Source organism: Cebus imitator, unplaced genomic scaffold (assembly GCF_001604975.1).
Source record: "Cebus imitator isolate Cc_AM_T3 unplaced genomic scaffold, Cebus_imitator-1.0 Scaffold24, whole genome shotgun sequence".
NCBI classification, from domain to species: Eukaryota; Metazoa; Chordata; class Mammalia; order Primates; family Cebidae; genus Cebus; species Cebus imitator.
Window position 1 is genome coordinate 10,391,336 of NW_016107339.1, and position 20,196 is coordinate 10,411,531.

Sequence of the window (20,196 nt, forward strand, 5' to 3'; positions counted from 1 at the left end):
TCCCTGAGACAAGGTCTTGCTCTATCACCCAGGCTGGAATGTGGTAGTGTGAACACGGCTCACATCAGCTGCGACTACCCAGACTCAAGCGCTTGTCTTGCCTAAGCCTCCAGATTACAGGTGCATGCCAATACACCCAGCTAATTTTTAAACTTTTTGTAGAGGTGGAGTCTCACTGTGTTGCCCAAATTGGTCTGGAACTCCTGGGTTCAAGCAGTCCTACTGCTTTGGCCTCCCAAAGTGTTAGAGTTACAGGAATGAGCCACCATATCTGGCCTGAGCATCTTTAAGACATTTGTTTTAAAGTCTTTATCTGGTAGATCTGCATCAGATCTTTTTAAGAGACTGTGTGTGTTGATTTACTTTTGTCATTTGAATATGCTGTACTTAACTGTTTCTTCATGTGCCTTATGATTTTCTGTTGAAAACTGGACATTTGAGCCTAATATGGTAACTCTGGAAATCAGATTTGGCCGTGTCCTCAAGATTTGCTGGGGTATTTATTTATTTATTTATTTATTTTTGAGACAAGATCTCTCTCTTGCCAAGGCTGGAGTACAGTGGCACAGTCATGGCTTACTGTAGCCTTGACCTTCTAGAATCTAGCGATCCTCCTGCCTCAGCCTTTTAAATAGCTGAGACTATAGTTGTATGCCATCATGCCTGTGCTAATTTTGTAATGTTTTTGTAGAGATGGGGTCTTTCTGTGTTGCCCAGGCCGATCTCAAACCCCTGGGCTCCAGCAGTCATCCTGCCTCAGCCTCCCAAAGTGCTGAGATTACATGCATGGGCCACTTTGCCTGGCCCTGCGTTGTTTTTGTTTTTGTGTTTCTTTTGTAGGGCTCTCTCTCCAAGCATCAGCCTGAGATGTAAAGAAAAGGTCTTTGCTCAGTCTACATCTTTCCTTGGGCATGCACAGTCACTTTCTGATTTTCCCTCTATGTGCTGTTGCTTTTGAATGTCCTAGGCTATTTATTTATTTAGAGACACAGTCTCTCTTTATCACCCAGGCTGGAGTGCTTTGGCACAATCTCAGCTCACTGCAACTTCCACTTCCTGGGTTCAAGCGATTCTCCTGCATCAGCCTCCTGTATAGGTAGTATTACAGGTGCACACCACCATGCCTGGGTAATTTTTGTATTTTCAGTAGAGACGATATTTCACCATGTTGACCAGGCTAGTCTTAAACTCCTGGCCTCAAGTAATCTGCCCACCTTGGCCTCCCAAAGTGCTGGGATTACAGGTGTGAGCCACCACACCTGGCCATGAACATCATAGTCTTAATGTCTGGCTCCCAAAGTGGAAAAGGAAAGAAGGAGAGGAAATGGGCACTGGCCTTTTAAATCCTTGCAACATCACTTCAGCCAGAGGAGGGGTTTAAAACAATGGAGGGCAGGTACAGAAATAGCCACCTGCCTCTCTGATACTTAGGACAGGATCCTTTTTACCCACTCTGGCTCCAACAAACTATAGGCAGGGCTGCTTACTATAGGATTAGGGGATAGGTGGGTGCCACTGTGCTAAGAGCTGAGATTGACCAAAATTTACAATAATTTATTATCTAAGCCCCTTCTCCTAAAAGTTGTGAGCTGTCAGTAGACTCCAGAGTTTCTAAATAATCACATCAGACCGATTCTGCCACTGCATTGGTTGTCTAGGTGGGGAAACAGATTTCTGGTGGCTTCCTACTCCACCACCTTCTTAGAATCTTTTCTAGTTTGTGATTCTTACTTGAGTCAGGATCCATATGAGATTTTGGCAGTTTATTACCTGGCATCAAGATGTTCTGGGCTCACCTTGTGAGTTTCCTGTCTTAAATCTAGAATCAGTTTTCCTCTAAGAAGTCCTAATTCCTTTTGCTGGGAAATGACATCCAGAATCTAAGCACTTAGCGGTATACTTTGCTACTGGGTGTATCTTTACTTTCGTAATTTGTTGATTCATTGCAAAAAGCCATATTTTCACCTCCTTCCTCTCTTCCCTTTTTGGGAGCCACTAGAGTTGCCCCCACAGCTTATTGTTTTGTGGATGTGTGGATTTGTTTGGATTATTTTTCCAAACTGTTTTTGTTTTGGACTAATTCTGTTGCTGTGCCATCAAGTTCACTAATCTTTTTATTCTGTAATATCTAATCTGCCATTTATTCCATCCAGTGTGTTTTTATCTCACATTGCACTTTTTGTCTCTGTAAGTTCATTTTCAGTCCTTTAACAAATACCTTTCATGTCTCCACTTAATTTTTTGATCATGTAGAATACAGCTGTATTAACCATTTAATGTCCTTGTCTAATTCTAACATCTGTGATGGTTCTGAGTCAGTTTCATATGATTGATTATTTTAATTTCAAATATTTTTTATTGCCTGGTAATCACATTGTAAACTTTACCTTGTTGGCTGCTGGATGTTTTGTATTTCTGTAAATCTTCTTGAGCCTTGTTCTGGGATGCTGTTTTGTTACTTGGAAAGTGTTTTGTCCTTTTATATGGATCCAAAGCATTGCTCAGTCCAGGGCTAATCATTCCCTCTGCTGAGGCAAGACTTTCCCAAATATATCCGACCCAATACCCTGTGACTGAATTTTTCTAGTCTCTTTGCTTGGAGCAGGCACTTTTGCCAAGCCCTATGCAAAAGCTGGGCATTGTTCTCTCTAATCCTTTAAGGTTATTTTTTCTTCTCTGCCTCTTCCCGTTTCCTCATACTCATACACATGTGCTTTGCCGTATCCTTGAGGGGGGCCCCTCTGCAAATCTCTAAATTTCACTCTTTCTGCAGCTCTCTCCTCTCTAGTACCTTGTTCACTGGATTATAGCTGCCTTGGTCTCCCCAAGACGCTTACCTCCCATTGATTCATCTTGTGGAGTCTACCTAGGAAGTCTCAAGGCAATAAGATGGGGCATTCCCAGGGTTCAGCTCTTGTTTCCTTTTTTCAGGGATCACTGTACATGTTGCCTGATGTCCAGAATCTTCTATTGTTTTTGAATTTGGTCTGTTTGGGTATTGTTTTCTCAATAAGATAAATTCAGTCCCTGTCACTTCATTTTGGCTAAAGCAGAAAATTTGATAGGTGCTGAAGTTTTTTGTTTATTGTGTTGTGTTTTGTTTTTGAGATGGGGTCTCTGTCACTGAGGCTGGAGTGCAGTGGCATGATCTTGGCTCACTGCAGCCTTGACCTTCTGGGTTTAGGTGTTCCCCTCACCTTAGCCTCCTGAGTAGCAAGGACCACAGGCACACGCCACCATACTTGACTAATTTTTGGATTTTTTTGTAGAGATGGGGTTTCACTGTGTTGCCCAGGCCGGTCTCAAACTCGTAGGCTCAAGGGATCCACCTGTCTTGGCCTCCCAAATTGCTAGGATTACAGGCTTGAGCCACCATGCCCAGCCTTTCATGGGTTTTATCTATAAGAATTTGCTGCTGGACGTGGTGGCTCACGCCTGTAATACAAAAATACAAACAATTAGATCACGAGGTCAGGAGTTCAAGATCAGCCTGGCCAAGATGGTGAAACACTGTCTCTACTAAAAATACAAAAATTAGCTGGGCCTGGTGGCAGACACCTGTAATCCCAGCTACTTGGGAAGCTGAGGTAGAGAATTGGTTGAACCGGGAGGCGAAGATTGCAGTGATCCAAGTTGCGCCACTGCACTGCAGCCTGGGGAACAGAGCGAGACTCCATCTCAAAAAAAAAAAAAAATTTGCCGAGCAGTTTTCCAAAGTATTTGTACCATTTTAGACTTCTGCTAGCATAATACGAGAGTTCTAGTTGTTCCACAACCTCACTTACATTTGGTGATGTTTATTTTTTCTTTATTTTATTCATTTGTCAGTTTGAGATGCTATCATATTGTACTTTTGATCCGTGTTTGAGGTTTTCAAAGTACCTTTAATCTTACGTAATTTGGAACATTTATGACATTGACTTTTTTTTTTTTGGAATCCAAGCTAGTTGTTTTTGTTTTTTTTTGTTTTGTTTTGTTTTGTTTTTTGAGACGGAGTTTCGCTCTTGTTACCCAGGCTGCAGTGCAATGGCACGATCTCGGCTCACCGCAACCTCCGCCTCCTGGGTTCAGGCAATTCTCCTGCCTCAGCCTCCTAAGTAGCTGGGATTACAGGCACGCACCACCATGCCCAGCTAATTTTTTGTATTTTTAGTAGAGACGGGGTTTCACCATGTTGACCAGGATGGTCTCGATCTCTTGACCTCGTGATCCACCCGCCTCGGCCTCCCAAAGTGCTGGGATTACAGGCTTGAGCCACCGCGCCCGGCAAAGCTAGTTGTTTTATGCCATCTTAGTTTGGATTTGTTTGACTGTTCCCTCATGATTAAATTCAAGTTAACCGTGTTTGTCAAGCATACTACATGGATTATACATTAGAAGGCACATGATATGAATTTGTGCTTATCATTGGTGGTAATAAGTTTGATCACTTGGTTAAGGCAGTGCCTTCCAGATATCTCAGTTGTAAAGGTATTTTATTCTTTTTGTAATTAATAAGCAGCCTGTGGAATGATATTTTGGCACTGTGAAAATCCCTTTTCCCAACAGTCTTTCACATAGTCGTTTTAGTATTCACTGATTCCTACCTGAATCAGTAATAGTATACTATAGTGATTGTAAATTGGTGATTTTTTTATTTCTGTAATACCTTATATATTTATAATTTGGCTTTCTTCTCTAAAGAAGATGTTTCTCAGCCGGGCGTGGTGGCTCATGCTTGTAATCCCAGGACTTTGGGAGGCTGAGGCTTGTGGATCACCCGAGGTCGGGAGTTCGAGACCAGTCTGACCAACATGGTGAAACCCCTTCTCTACTAAAAATATAAAAAATTAACTGGGCATGGTGGCATGCACCTGTAATCTCAGCTACTCAGGAGGCTGAGGCAGGAGAATCGCTTGAACCCGGGAGGCAGAGGTTTCGGTGAGCTGACATCACACCACTGCACTCCAACCTGGGTGACAGAGCAAGACTCCGCCCCAAAAAAATGTTTCTCTTCCTCCACATTTTCGGATCAGTATGGACTTGTTCTGTTTTTAATTGATATATTAACTCATAACTTTATTCTTTAAAATGGCCTCCACATTGGCTGGTGACATCCTCTTCAAGATGGTTCCTCTTTCTTCTTGACGTGTTCTCTTATTTGTTGGCACAGCAGGGTGTTCCAAGTTTACCTTGTATTTTTCCTCCTTAGATTTAGCCATTTTTCCAAGGAACTCAGTCTTTCCTTTAATGGAGAATCTTCAAGTCTGAGCACTAGGACATTACATATATGTATGTCTTGACTTGCATGTAGAAGCTAGTGGGGGTGGAAGACATCAAAATCCCTGTAATGCCCTGCACAATATTAGACCCAAAGAGTATTCCTACTGTGTGGGGCGGTCAGGTTGTTGGTACATAAGGATAACACGTGGTGGCACTGGAATCAAGTTTAGTTTTCTAAACTACAGAGCATAAAGCAAGTTTGTTTCCTATTTTAAAAAATGTTCGCATTTGTGTTTTTGAGGTTAGGTCTTGTATCATCTCTTCTGTAGTTAAGGAAGAATTTGTTTTTCCTTGCTTTGAAACTGTGAGAGTGGAAATTTTTACCCTGGACACTAATTTTGTTATTGGGGAAGAAACTAATTTACATGAATAGAATCAACAGCATCAGCCTAGTGCTTTCTTTCACTATTTGCATATGTAAGTTTTACTTTTTCTTTTACCATTATTTTAATGTACATAATAATATTGATAAGCCAGCCCCCACAACTTTCTGTTTCATGATTGCTTTCGTTGGCTGTTGCATTAGACTTTGAAATTTTAGAGGATTGACAGCTATATATTTATTCATTCAACCTCTATAACTTATTATACTGAAAGAAAATACATAACATTTTAATAGGGTGTAATTCACAGATTGTCTTGCCCTGTTCTTTTGTGCTTTTTTTCCCTCCTTAATTAACTCCTAGATATCTGCATGGTATTTGAAGTTTTGGGGCATCATCTGCTCAAGTGGATCATCAAGTCCAATTATCAGGGGCTTCCACTGCCTTGTGTCAAAAAAATTATTCAGCAAGTATGTATCTTAGTCTTGACTATGCAGTGATGGTGTAATATTCTTAAAGTGTCAGGAGTTTATTTTTTCCAGTTGAATTTTTGTTTTAAAAAGTAAGTTACTGGCCGGGCACTGTGGCTCATGCCTGTAATCCCAGCACTTTGGGAGGCCAAGGCGGGCAGATCACCTGAGGTCGGGAGTTCGAGACCAGCCTGACCAACATGGCAAAACCCCGTCTCTACTAAAAATACAAAAATTAGCTGGGTGTGGTGGCATACGCCTGTAATCCCAGCTACTCACTTGGGAGGCTGAGGCAGGAGAATCTTGAACCCAGGAGGCGGAGGTTGCAGTGAGCTGAGATTGCGCCACTACACTCCAGCCTGGGTGACAAAGCAAGACTCAGTCTCAGAAAAAAAAGTAAGTTATTTTTAATTCCTAAAATTAAATATTGCATTCAATCTTTAAAGTTTATTTTGCTTATTCTGTTTTTAAATGTTTTAGCATAACCATTTTCCCCCAGGTTTGCCTCCTATATTAATTAGAAGGTGAAGCTGAGTTGTCTGACTTGGGAACATTGGGAGCCCTTATCCAGAAGTTGTAAATAGTAATTTTACATGAATAGATAATTGCTATGTCAGATTATTGCCATCTCTTTATACAGCATGATTCATGGGCATTTTCTAATTTTCTAAAGAGCCTTCAATATACGGTATAGAATTTTACCATCAGGAAAATATTAATACTTCAAGGGGCAGAAATTTGTTTGGATAATGTGTTGTGGAAGGAGCTCCAAACTGGGCAGCAGCAGACCTCAGTTCTTCATCAGTGAGGAAATTTGAATTAAAGATATCTAAATCTCTGCCATCACCTACATTTCAACACTTAGAGGGTGTGTTGAATGTTCTTCATAATGTATATAGTTGAAGAATATCTCCAAACAGAATTAGCTTTGTAAAACATTGAGGAATTTTTTATTGTAAATAAATACTTGCCTTTTTCATAGTTTAATCTTTCTGGGAAAGTTTGTGCTTTTTTTAAAAGGTACTTTTATTCTCCAGAGAAAACGCTATCATGTCTTCTTTTTTTTTTTTTTTAATGTCGTGTAATAATCTTGTATTTCTCCAGAAAACCTGTTTTTTGTGTTTGCAAGTCTGCCACTCTATTTTTATTCAGGTGTTACAGGGTCTTGATTATTTACACACCAAGTGCCGTATCATCCATACTGACATTAAACCAGAGAACATCTTATTGTCAGTGAATGAACAGTACATTCGGAGGCTGGCTGCAGAAGCAACAGAATGGCAGCGATCTGGAGCTCCTCCGCCTTCTGGATCTGCAGGTATATTTTCTTTTAGGGACTTTGCTCTCATTAGAAATTAAAAGAAATTTCTATTTTTATTCTGTTACCAGGGAATTAAACACCACCCAATCATATTTAAAAAACATTATCAGCCTCCGAAAGACTTTCTCAGAATTACTTTCATATGGGAAGGAGAAAAACTAGATATTGTTGTATCCTTATGTTGTATCCTTATTGTTGTATGTTACAAAAGCTGGTGTGTATTGCTTAAAAATATTTTTTCTTAAGATTTGATGACTTTTGAAGTGTTTACCTCTTACTTTGATCACACATGCTCATTTATAGGACTGGTAGTCTATACAGGAGCAAGATAACATTGCTCTTCAGAGCTTCCTTTAAATACTGGAGTAGACAGATCTGGTTTGAATTTGGGCTTCATCCTAGATTGAGAGACCTTAATTGAGTTAATTTACTTTATTTTTCTTCAACTGGGAATTACTGGGATTAAATGGTAAAGCAGTTAGTAGTGTGCCACACAATATTATATACTAAATAAATTATGGGACCTGGCACAGTGGCTCATGCCTGTAACCCAACACTTTGGGAGGCTGAGGTGTGAGGATCACTTGAGCCCAGGAGTTTGGGACCAGTCTAGGCAGCATAGTAAGACCCCCGTCTGTACAAAAATTTAAAAAATTAGCCAGGCATGGCGGTGCATGCCTGTAGTCCAGTTACTCGGGAGGCTGGGACAGGAGGATTGCGTGAGCCTAGGGGGTCAAGGTGCAAGGCGTGATAGTGCCACTGCACTTCAGCCTAGGCAATAGAGCGAGACTCTCTGTCTCAAGACCTAAAACTAAATACATAAATAAGTAAATTATGGCTGCTTTATGATTTTTTTCTTTTGAGGTACAGATTTTAGTTTTAATAGTGTGTCATTTTTGAGGAGTTTGCTTAATCCTCAAATTGAAATATTAGTTATGCACTTCCTTTAAAAAGTAAGACTAAAGAAAGGGGAAATGGGGAATTGGTTGTTGAATGGATGTAGTTTCCATTTTACAAGATGAAAACATTCTGCAGATCCTGTTATACAACAGTGTGAATAATGTTAAAACCACTTGAACTGTATGCTTACCCAGAGTATAAATTTTTAATGTGTGTGTGTGTTTTTTTAAACACTGTTTTTATACAATTTTTTTTTTTTTTTTTTGAAACAGAGTCTTACTCTGTTGGCTAGGCTGGAGTGCAGTGGCACGATCTCAGCTCACTGCAACCTCTGCCTCCCGGGTTCAAGTGAGTCTCCTGCCTCAGTCTCCTTGGTAGCCAGCCACCACGCCTGGCTAATTTTTGTATTTTTAGTAGAGATAGGGTTTCACTCTGTTGGTCAAGCTAGTGACCTCGTGATCTGCCCACCTCAGCCTCCCAAAGTACTGGGATTACAGGAGTGAGCCATTGCACCCTGCTTATACAAATATTTTTAAAAGAGGAAGACTGAAGATCCTACCTTTCCAGCTAAGCTACAGTATTATCCATTACGTGATATAGAGCAAATTACTATAGCTCTTGATGTCACCTAGACTCCCCTTTTAAAACTGACAGGTTCTGAGTAGGTGGAGGTGAAGAGATTGTTGCTTGTCCCTTTCTATTTTAAGCAGTGCATGGGAATGGAAAATAGGTGATCTTAGCAGCTTTAGTAGTGGAAACCAGAAATGGGAACTTGGCTCTTTGCACTTATTGATGCTACCTGGGGAAGAATTTTATTTATCTTTTTTTTTTTTTAAGTTTGGCAGTTTCTATTATGCATTATTTTCTTTTAAAATGATAATAATATGGTTTCTACTTAAGTCATTTAAAAACAATAGTTTTCTCTCCAGTGTAGGCTACATAAGAAAGACTTTTCATTCTGGTAGAGTGTTTTATCTGAGCCTTATATTGCCTAATGAATGCCAGAATTCTTACTTGGTTTTCTTTTCTTTTCAGTCAGTACTGCTCCCCAACCTAAACCAGTAAGTATAAGGTGTTTCTATATTTAATTTTGATCTATGGGCTATGGGTGTGGTTCTTCTGTTGTGAATGGTAACAGTTTGTTTCAAGTTGGGGAACCAAAGGGAAAAAAATTCCTGCGCTTCTGTAATTTTCTCCAGTAAATTCCCATGCACCTTCATCAAGTTTGTACTGGTGAGGCCTCTAAAAATTTTGAGCTTGTCTGAGTGTAAACCAGCCCCACAGACTGCTCAGAAGACCACACTTTGTTATGTATTTGATTTTATTTGAGTTTATAAGAGTATCCCACATCTTTTAATTGAATGAAAGACTCAAGTGCTATGTTAGGGAAAGATTTGTGAAATTTAATTAGGAAGTAATTAAAGTTAACAGGTATCTCTAACTGGGGGTAATTAATTAGCCACCTGAAGGCTTTATCTGTTTGTAATCTCCGCCCAGGCTGACAAAATGTCAAAGAATAAGAAGAAGAAACTGAAGAAGAAGCAGAAGCGCCAGGCAGAATTACTAGAGAAGCGAATGCAGGAAATTGAGGAAATGGAGAAAGAGTCGGGCCCTGGGCAAAAAAGACCAAACAAGCAAGAAGAATCAGAGAGTCCTGTTGAAAGACCCTTGAAAGAGAACCCACCTAATAAAATGACCCAAGAAAAACTTGGTATAAATAGAACATAACAAAAATTACAACACACTTTTAACATTAATTTATCATTGTTACATAATACATTGTTTCATACATACAACACTTATCTCTGGGGGTACCTTTATAAGAATATGGATCTTGTCATGTTAGGCAGGTAATATTTAAATGTAATTTGTAACTTTTCTCAGGAAATGGAACATAGATTTCATTTAACAATTGGGTAAAAATAAGATCGTGGCCCTTCCAGAAATAGGTTTTAGATGTTTAGTCTTGTTATTATGTCACTCACTATAAGTTCTAGAAAATGTTTTAATATTGTGATAAATGTTTCTGTTCTTTCACTCACACACATACACATACATGTTTTTTTGTTCATTTGTTCCTTAGAAGAGTCAAATACCATTGGCCAGGATCAAACACTTATGGAACGTGATACAGAGGGTGGTGCAGCAGAAATTAATTGCAATGGAGTAATTGAAGTCATTAATTATACTCAGAACAGTAATAATGAAACATTGAGACATAAAGAGGATCTACATAATGCTAATGACTGTGATGCAGAAAAGTTGAAGCAGGAACCTAGTTTCCTAAGCTCCCAAAATGGAGACAGCAGCACATCTCAAGAAACAGACTCTTGTACACCTATAACTTCCGAGGTGTCGGATACCATGGTGTGCCAGTCTTCCTCAACTATAGATCAGTCATTCAGTGAACAACATATTAGCCAACTTCAAGAAAGCATTCGGGCAGAGATACCCTGTGAAGATGAACAAGAGCAAGAACATAATGGACCACTGGACAACAAAGGTACCTATGCAGCTATACTTCCTCAACACTCCTTCCCTGTACAACATATTCATATATCTCTAGACTAAAAGTATTGTTTTTGTTACTATAGCTTTACAACAGGTGTCTAAGTTACCTTTAAATTTTAATCTGTAGCTAACTTTGAAGTTTATTCATCATGTACTGGGTACATAGCATTTCATTTGTTGCTATGAGGGCAGAGGTTTTTAATTGTAGAAACTCAAGGTGTTACTGTGCTCTTTTTGTCTTAGACAATGTATTGTAAGTTGTCATTTGGGTATTACTGACTGTATTACTTTTACCTTGAAGAGCTTTATTACTTACTATTTCTCTGTTCATTGAACAGTCTTATTGATGATGCCTGTTGTCTGTAGGAAAATCTGCGGCTGGAAATTTTCTTGTTAATCCCCTTGAGCCAAAAAATGCAGAAAAGCTCAAGGTGAAGATTGCTGATCTTGGAAATGCTTGTTGGGTGGTAAGTTAAACTTGTTTCAATGCTATTTTGAAGTGACTGGGAGAATGAATGAGAATTTGGACTTAGTTATGCAAAAGTAAAACATCTATAATTCTATACCCACATTGACACAACAGTTTAGTGAATATTTTTTCACATTTTAAAAAACCTTTTATTATGGAAAAGTTTATACTTACAAAAGTAGAAAGAATGGTAATCGTGATAATGAAACAGTCCTTCTGTCACCTTATCCCACTTTGGGTACCCATCACCCATATTCAGTAATGTCAGTTCCTAGCCAATCTTGTTTTATCTATATATATCCTTATTAACTTTCAGACATTCGGTGCCTATGTTCATATCCCCTATTCCCATTTTCAAAATTGATGACTAACTTATAAATTGTAACCTTTTAATTCACGTAACATATTTTGGACACTTTTCTTTGTCAACCGAGAAATTAAATACAATTCAGTTCATTACATAGTTTCCCTAGTACACTTTAAACTACATATTTTTGACAGCTCTGTGTGATGAGACTCTTTGCACATAAATCTTTTGTAGTTTTCCTTAAGACATGTCCTAGGCATAGAATTGCTAAGTCAGAAGTTTGTGATTTTTAAAACAGCTTTATGATGTATAATGTTGTTTAACTTTTAATTATTCATAATAACATATAGTTACAAATATGTTTTGATGTATAGTGTCACTCTCCAGAAAAGGTAACGTCAGTTATTCTACCTTTAACAACTCAGAAAAGTATTTTCCTCTATGATCTTCAGGCTAACTAGTGGAATCTCATTTTATTTGGCAAATTATTTATACTATTTTTATTTTTTTATTATGTATCTAATAAAAAAGGGTTTTAAGTTTTTTTTTTTTTTTTTTTTTTTTTTTTGAGACTGTTGCCCAGTCTGGAGTGCAGTGGCAGGATCTTGGCTCACCACAACCTCCTCCTCCTGGGGTTAAGCAATTCTCCATTAACCTCCCGAGTAGCTGTGATTACAGGCATGCAGCACCATGTCCTGCTAATTTTGTATTTTTTGTAGAGATGGGTGATTCTTCATCTTAGTCAGGCTGGTCTCAAACTCCCGACCTTAGGTGATCCACCCACCTCGGCCTCCCAAAGTTCTAAGATTACAGGTGTGAGCTACCTTGCCCAGCCATAGTAAGGTTATTTTGTTTGTTTGAAATGGAGTCTTGCTCTGTCACCCAGGCTGGAGTGCAGTGGCGCAATCTCAGCTCACTGCAACCTCTGCCTCCCAGGTTCAAATGATTCTCCTGGCTCAGCCTCCCGAGTAGCTGGGATTGCAGGCGTTTGCCATCATGCCCTGGATAATTTTTATATTTTTAGTAGAGGCAGGGTTTCGCCATGTTGGCCAGGCCAATCTCAAACTCCTGAACTCAAGTGATCTGCCCACCGCGGCCTCCCAAAGTGTTGGGATTATAGGCGTGAGCCATTGGGCCTGGCCAAGGTTATTTTTAATGGACATCTTTTTAAAATCTGTAATAGAATGATTCACACTTACATGACGCTACTCAAAGAGCCGTACACTTTGTAAATGGGACATGGTTCAGACCTCAGAAGGATGTCATTTCCCATATTGATTCTAGAATATTGTGATAACCTTTTAGAAAAAATACAATCAGCTTAGCACTGACTTTTAGGAATGTGGGGCAGCTTTCCAAGTAATTAGTTACTCCACTATGCTATCACCTGGTCCGGGTCACCCTGGATGATCTCAGTAGTGACTGCAATAGCTTCTTCACTTTCTCCCTTCTGCTGCTCTTGCTCCCCATGGACTATTGGCAACACGTCTATCGGAGTAATACTTTTATTTTTCAATTTGTGTATATTCATGAGGTGTAAGTGCAGTTTTGCTAGGTTGATAAATTGCATTGTGGTGAAGTCAGGGCCTTCAGTGTATCTGTCACTGGAGCAGTGCACATTATAACCACCAAGCAGCCTCCCTTCATCTACCCTTCCACTCTCCCCCTCTGAGTCTTCATTCCACACTATGCTTCCATTTGTACACATTATGTAGCTCCCACTTACAAGTGAGAACATATGGCATTTATCTGTTTGTTTCAATTAAGATAATGGCATCCAGTTCCATCCATGTTGCTGCAAAACACGTGTTTTCATTCTTTTTTATGGCTGAATAGTACTCATTGTGTACCATTCCATGCCACATTTTCTTTCCTTTTTTTATTTTAATAAGGTGGGGTTTCACCATGATGGCCAGGCTGGTCTTGAACTCCTGACCTCAGGTGATTCACCCACCTCAGCTTCCCAAAGTGCTAGGATTACAGGCGTGAGCCACCACGCCCAGCCCATTTTCTTTATTCCTAATTTAGCTTAATTCCATAGTTGTTACTCTGAGTAGTGCTGTGATAAACATAAAAGTACAGGTATCTTTTTGATATGATTTCTTTTCCTTTGGGCAGATACCCAGCAGTGGAACTGCTAGATCATTTGGTAGTTTTAGTTCTTTGAGAAATTTTCACACTATTTTCTAGAGAGATTGTGCTGATTTTCCTTCCCACCAAGAGTAAGAATTCCCTTTTCTCCCTATTCTCTCCAACGTGTTATCTTTTTTTGTTGTTGTTGTATTTTTAATAATAGCCATTCTGATTGGTGAAAGATACTGTGATTTTTGTTGTTGTTGTCATTGAGATGGAGTTTCACTCTTGTTGCCCAGGCAGGAGTACAGTGGCACCGTCTTGGCTCACCGCAACCTCTGCCTCCTGGGTTCAAGTAATAATCCTGCCTCAGCCTCTCGAGTGGCTGGGATTACAGGCATGTGCCACCACACTTGGCTCATTTTGTATTTTTAGTAGAGACAGGTTTTCTCCATGTTGGGCAGGCTGGTCTTGAACCCCCGACCTCAGGTGATCCGCCCACCTCAGCCTCCCAAAGTGCTGGGATTACAGGCGTGAGCTACCATGCCGACCCTCATTGTGTTTTAATTTGCATTTCTCTGCTGATAGTGATAGTGAACATTTTTTCATATGTTTGTTGGCCATTTTTCTTCTTTTGAAAAATGTCTATTCATGTCCTTGCCCCACTTTTTAATGGGATTATTTGGGTTTTTGTTGTTGTTGTCTGAGTTTCTTATTAATTCTGGATGTTAGTCCCCTGTTGGTTATATAGTTTGCAGATATTTTCTCCCATTCTGCAGGCTATTGACTCTTGATTATTTCTTTTGCTGTGCAGAAGCTTTTTTGTTTAACTCCCATTTGTCTATTTTATTTTTGTTGCCTTTGCTTTTGAGGCCTTAGTCATGAGTTTCAGGTCTTATATTCAAGTCTTTAACCGTCTTGGGTTGATTTTTGTGTATGATGAGAGATAGGGATCCAGTTTTATTCCTCTACCTGTGCCAGTCCAGTTTTCCCAGAACCATTTATTGAAAAGGATGTCTTTTCCCTAGTGAATGTGCTTGTTGGCTTTTCAAAAATCAGTTTGCTGTTAAGTATATGGCTTTATTTCTAGGTTCTCTATTCTGTTCCATTGATCTGTGTATCTATTTTAATACCAGTACCATGCTGTTTTGATTGCTATACCTTGTATAATTTTAAGTCAGACAGTATAATGCCTCTAGCTTTGTTCTTTTTGCTTAGGATACCTTTGGCTATTTAGGTTCTTTTTTTTTTGAGATGGAGTCTCGCTTTGTAGCCCAGGCTGGAGTGCAGTGGTGTGATCTCGGCTTACTGCAACCTCCACCTCCCAGGTCCCAGTTCAAGCAATTCTCCTACCTCAGCCTCCCAAGTAGCTGGGATTACAGGCACAAGCCACCATCCCCAGCTAATTTTTGTATTTTTTAGTAGAGATGGGGTTTCACCATGTTGGCCAGTCTGGTCTGGAACTCTTGACCTCATGATCTGCCCGCCTCGGCCTCCCAAAGTGTTGGGATTATAGGGTGAGCCACCTAGCCCAGCCTATTTAGGTTCCTTTTTTTTCCATATGAACTTTAGAATTGTTTTTTCTAATTCTGTGAAAAAATGACATTGGTATTTTCAAAAGAATTGCATTGAACCTGTAGATCGCTTTGGGTAGTATGGTTGTTTTTTTAAAATTTTTTTTATTTTTAATTTTTAATGGATTCATAATAGGTATATATATTTGTGGGGTATCTGAGATATTTTGACACAGGCATGCAATGTGAAATAATCACATCATAGCGCATGGGGTATCCATCCCCTCAAGCATTTATCCTTTATTTTACAAACAGTCTGATTATACTTATTTTTAAATATATACTTAGTTATTTTTAAATATATAATTATTGACTACAGTCACCCTGTTGTGCTATTAAAGAGTAGATCTTATTATTTGTAAGTAATTTATTTATACCCATTAATCATCCTTACATCCCCCTTCTCCCACACTATTCTTCCCAGCCTCTGGTAACCATCCTTCTACTCTCTGTCTTTGAGTTCTATTGTTTTGATCTTTAGCTCCCACAAGTAAGTGAGAACATGTGAAATTTGTCTTTCTGTGCCTGGCTTATTTTGCTTAACATAATGATCTCCATTTCCATCCTTGTTGTTGTAAATGATAGGATCTCATTCTTTTTATGGCTGAATAGTACTTCATTGTGTATATGTACCACATTTTCTATATCCGTCTGTTGGTAAGCACTTAGGTTGCTTTCATGGTAGCTTTAATTTGCCTTTGTCTGATGATCAGCGATGTTGAGCACATTTTCAAATACCTCTTTGCCATTTGCATGTCTTCTTTTGAGAAATGTCTAGTCAAATGTTTGGCCCATTTTTTGATGAGATTATTAGATTTTTTTTCCTATAGAGTTGTTTGAGCTACTTATGTATTCTAGTTATTAGTCTCCTGTCATATGGGTAATTTGCAAATATTTTCTCCCATTCTCTGGGTTGTCTCTTCACTTTGTTAGCTGTATTCTTTTTTTTTTTTTGAGACAGAGTTTATTGTTACCCAGGCTGGAGTGCAATGGCGCGATCTTGGCTCACGGCAACCTCCTGAATTCCCTGGGTTCAGGCAATTCTCCTGCCTCAGCCTCCCAAATAGCTGGGATTACAGGCACGCGCCACCATGCCCAGCTNGTTTTTTGAGACAGAGTCTCACTCTGTTGCCCAGGCTGGAGTGGTGACACAATCTCGGCTCACTGCAACCTCTGCCTACTGAATTCAAGCGATTCTCCTGCCTCAGCCTCCCAAGTAGCTGGGACTACAGGCGCCTGCCACCACACCCAGCTAATTTTTTTTTTTTGTATTTTTAGTAGAGGCGGGGTTTCACCATGTTGCCCAGGATGGTCTCGATCTCTTGACCTCATGATCCACCCGCCTCGGCCTCCCAAAGTGCTGGGATTACAAGCATGAGCCACCGCGCCTGGCCTGTTAGCTGTATTCTTTACTGTGCAGAAGCTGTTAGCCTGATGTGATCCCATTCACTCGTTTTTGCTTTGGTTGCCTGTGTATGTGGGGTATTGTTCAAGAAAAGTTTGCGGAGACCAATGTCCTCGAGATTTTCCGAAATGTTTTCTTCTAGTAGTTTCAAAGTTTCAGACCTTAGATTTCAGTCTTTAATCTATTTTGATTTGATTTTTATGTATTGTGTGAGACAGGGATTGAGTTTCATTTTTCTGCATTTGGGTATCCAATTTTCCCAGCAGCATTTATGACTATCTGTATCTTGAAAAGTGGCTGTAGTTATTTTTGATTGGTTGATGAGTGTTTTTACTTAGGGTAAGAGTAGTTTACACACTACAGTTATAGTGTTATAATATTCTGCGTTTTTCTGTGTACTTACTATTACTGGTGAGTTTTGTACCTTCACATGATTACTTACTGCTCATTAATGAGCTTCTCTTTCTGATTGAAGTACTCCTTTTCGCATTTCTTCTTGTAAGGACAGGTCCGGTGTTGATAAAACCTCTCAGCTTTTTTAAATTTTTTAATCCCGCAGTTTTTGTTTTGTGTGAGTAAGTCGTTATTCTCCTCTTTGTTTGAAGGGTATTTCTGCTGTATATACTAATCTAGGGTAAAGTTTTGTCCCTTCAGCACTTTAAATATGTCATGCCACTCTCTCCTGGCCAATAAGGCTTCCCACTGGAAAGTCTGCTGCCAGGTGTGTTGTCGCTCCATTGTATTTTTTTTGTTTGTTTTCTCTCGCCGCTTAAAGATGCTTGATCTTTGGGAGTTTGATTATTAAATGCTTTGAGGTAGTCTTCTTTGGGTTAAATCTGCTTGCTGTTCTATAACCTTCTTGTACTTGGATATTGATATCTTTCTCCAGGTTTGGGAAATTCTCTGTTATCCCTTTAAATAAACTTTCTACCCCTATCTCTTTTTCTACTTCTTCTTTAAGGCCAGTAACTCTTAGATTTGCCCTCAAAAGGAAAAATCTTTGCCCTGACTTTATTGGGTCGGTCAGTCTTTCTGTCTGTCTGTCTCTCTGCCTCTCTGTCTCTCTCTCCCCGCCCCCCCACCCCCCCACCCAGGTGTTTTTAAATAGCCTGTCTTCAAGCTCACTGCTTCTTCTGCTCAATCAGTTTTGCTGTTAAAAGACTTCGATGCATTCTTTAGTATGCCAATTGCATTGGTCAGCTCCAGAATTTCAGCTTGATTTTTAAAATTTTTGATGGGTGGTTGGATTCAATTTGCTAGTATTTTATTGCAGATTTTTGCATCTATGTTCATTAGAGATACTGGTCTGTAGTTTTTTGCTGTTGATGTTGTGTTCTTGGCTAGTTTGGGTTTTAAGATGTTGCTGGTTCATAAAATGAGTTAGGAAGAATGTTCTCCTCTTTAATTTTCTTTTGAATAGTTTCAGGAGGATTGGTGTTAGTTTTTTGTGTGTTCGGTAGAATTTGGCTGAATCCATCTGGCCCTGGGCTACTTTTGTTGTTGCTGGGAGATTTTTTAATACTGATTCAACTATTCATTATTGGTCTGTTCAGGAACTCTATTTCACTATGTCCTGGCTCGATCTGGAGAGGTTGTGTATTTTCAGAAACTTACCCATTTCCTCTAGGTTTTCTAGTTTCCGAGCATATAGTTGTTCATAACCATCTCTGATGATCTGTTGTACTTCTGTGGTATCTGTTTTTAGGTCTCCCTTTTCATTTATAATTGTGTTTTTTGGATCTTCTCTCTCCTTAGTCTAGCTAGTGGTTTATAAATTCTGTTTATCTTTTCTAGAAACCAATTTTTCATTTTGTTATCCTTTGTAATTTTGGGGAGGGAGTCTCTGTCATTTATTTTTGCTTTATTCTTTGTTACTTCTTTTCTTCTGCTGACTTTGGGTTTGGATTTTTCTTGTTTTTCCTGGTTCCTTGAGGTGCATTGCTAGGTTGTTCACTTGTGATCTTTCTCCTTTTTTGATGTAGTCATTTAATGCTATTAAACTTCTCTCTTAGCACTGCTTTAGCTGTATCACATAAGTTTTGGTATGTTGTGTTTTCATTTTTACTCATGTCAAAATTTTATGTAGACTTTGAAATTCCTCTTGGTATTGATTTATACTTTTATTCTACCATATTATAAGAAGATACTTGATATGATTTAGAGTTTTTTTAAAAAAAACTTTGACTTGTGGCCTAACAAGCCATCTTAAAGAATGTTTCATGTGCTGATGAAAATAATGTTTATTCTATAGTTGTTGAGTAAAACATTCTGTAATTGTCTGTTAAGTTTGTTTCATCCAAAGTCCAATTTAAATCCAGTGTTTCTTTGTTAATTTTCTGTCCTGGGCCAGGCGTGGTGGCTCACGCCTGTAATCCGAGCACTTTGGGAGGCCGAGGCGGGTGGATCACGAGGTCAAGAGAACAAGACCATCTTGATCAACATGGTGACACTCCGTCTCTACTAAAAATACAAAAATTAGCTGGGCATGGTGGTGCACGCCTGTAGTCCCAGCTACTCGGGAGGCTGAGGCAGGAGAATCACTTGAACCCAGGAGGCGGAGGTTGTGGTGAGCCGAGATCGTGTCTTTGCGCTCCAGCCTGGGTAACAAGAGCAAAACTCTGTCTAAAAAAAAAAAAAAAAAAAAAAAATTTCTGTCCTGATGGTTTGTCTGGTGCCGTGAGTGGGATATCCCAACTTATCGTATTGCTGTCTCTTTCTTTAGGTCTAGTAATATTTGTTTTGTGGATTTGGGCACTCCAGTGTCAGGTACATGCGTATTTAGGATTGTTATATCCTCTTGCTGAATTGATCTCTTTTTCATTACATAGTGATCATCCTTGTCTTTTTTTACTGTTTTTTGATTTAAAGTCTATTTTGTCTGAAATAAGTATAGCTACTTGTGCTCAGTTTTGATTTCCATTTGCATGGAATACCTTTTTCAATCCCTTCCCTTTCAGTCTATATGTGTCTTTATGGGTAAGCTGAGTTTCTTGTAAGCAACAAATAGCTAGATTGTGGTTTTTCAAAACCCCATTCCATTTATAAGACTTGTGTGTTTTATGCTTCATATTGTTTCATGATGGTGAATATCAGCCTTTCATCTCCATGTTTAAGACCTCTTTGAGCATTTTCCGTAGGACTGGTCTGGTGTTGAAAAATTCCCTCGGCATTTGCTTATCTGGGAAAGACTTATTTCTTTTTCATTTATGAAGCTTTTTCTGGTAGGGTACTAAATTTTGGATAACTTTTCTTAGAACTTTGAAAATGCTATCCTGTTCTCTTCTGGCCTATAAGGTTTCTGTCAGAAAGTCTGCTGTTAGTCTGGTAAAGTTTCCTTTACGGGTTAGTAGACGCTTTTCTCTTGCTAATTCTAAAATTATTTCTTTCACTTTGGCTTCAGACATTCTGATGATAATATGCCATAGTGACATCCTGTTTCTGATATATTTTCCTGGGGATCGGTGGGCCTCCTGTATTTGAATGCCTTAACTCTCTTGTTAGACTTGGGAATATTTTATCAACTATTTTCTTTCTTTTTTTTTTTTTTTTTTTTTTTTTTTTTTTTTTTTTTTTTTTTTTTT

At 39.1% G+C, this 20,196-nt stretch overlaps 1 protein-coding gene across 1 annotated transcript in view; it reads left to right on the plus strand.

Annotated features, from left to right (window-relative positions):
* The window catches only part of SRPK1 (SRSF protein kinase 1), an 83,614-nt gene that overhangs the window by 41,595 nt on the left and 21,823 nt on the right, over positions 1-20,196 (plus strand). The window contains exons 6-11 of the mRNA XM_037736208.1: positions 5,949-6,055; positions 7,208-7,373; positions 9,312-9,337; positions 9,774-9,987; positions 10,360-10,779; positions 11,154-11,254. Of these exons, the coding sequence (XP_037592136.1) occupies positions 5,949-6,055; positions 7,208-7,373; positions 9,312-9,337; positions 9,774-9,987; positions 10,360-10,779; positions 11,154-11,254 (1,034 nt within the window). The remainder of the gene's footprint in view (positions 1-5,948; positions 6,056-7,207; positions 7,374-9,311; positions 9,338-9,773; positions 9,988-10,359; positions 10,780-11,153; positions 11,255-20,196) is intronic.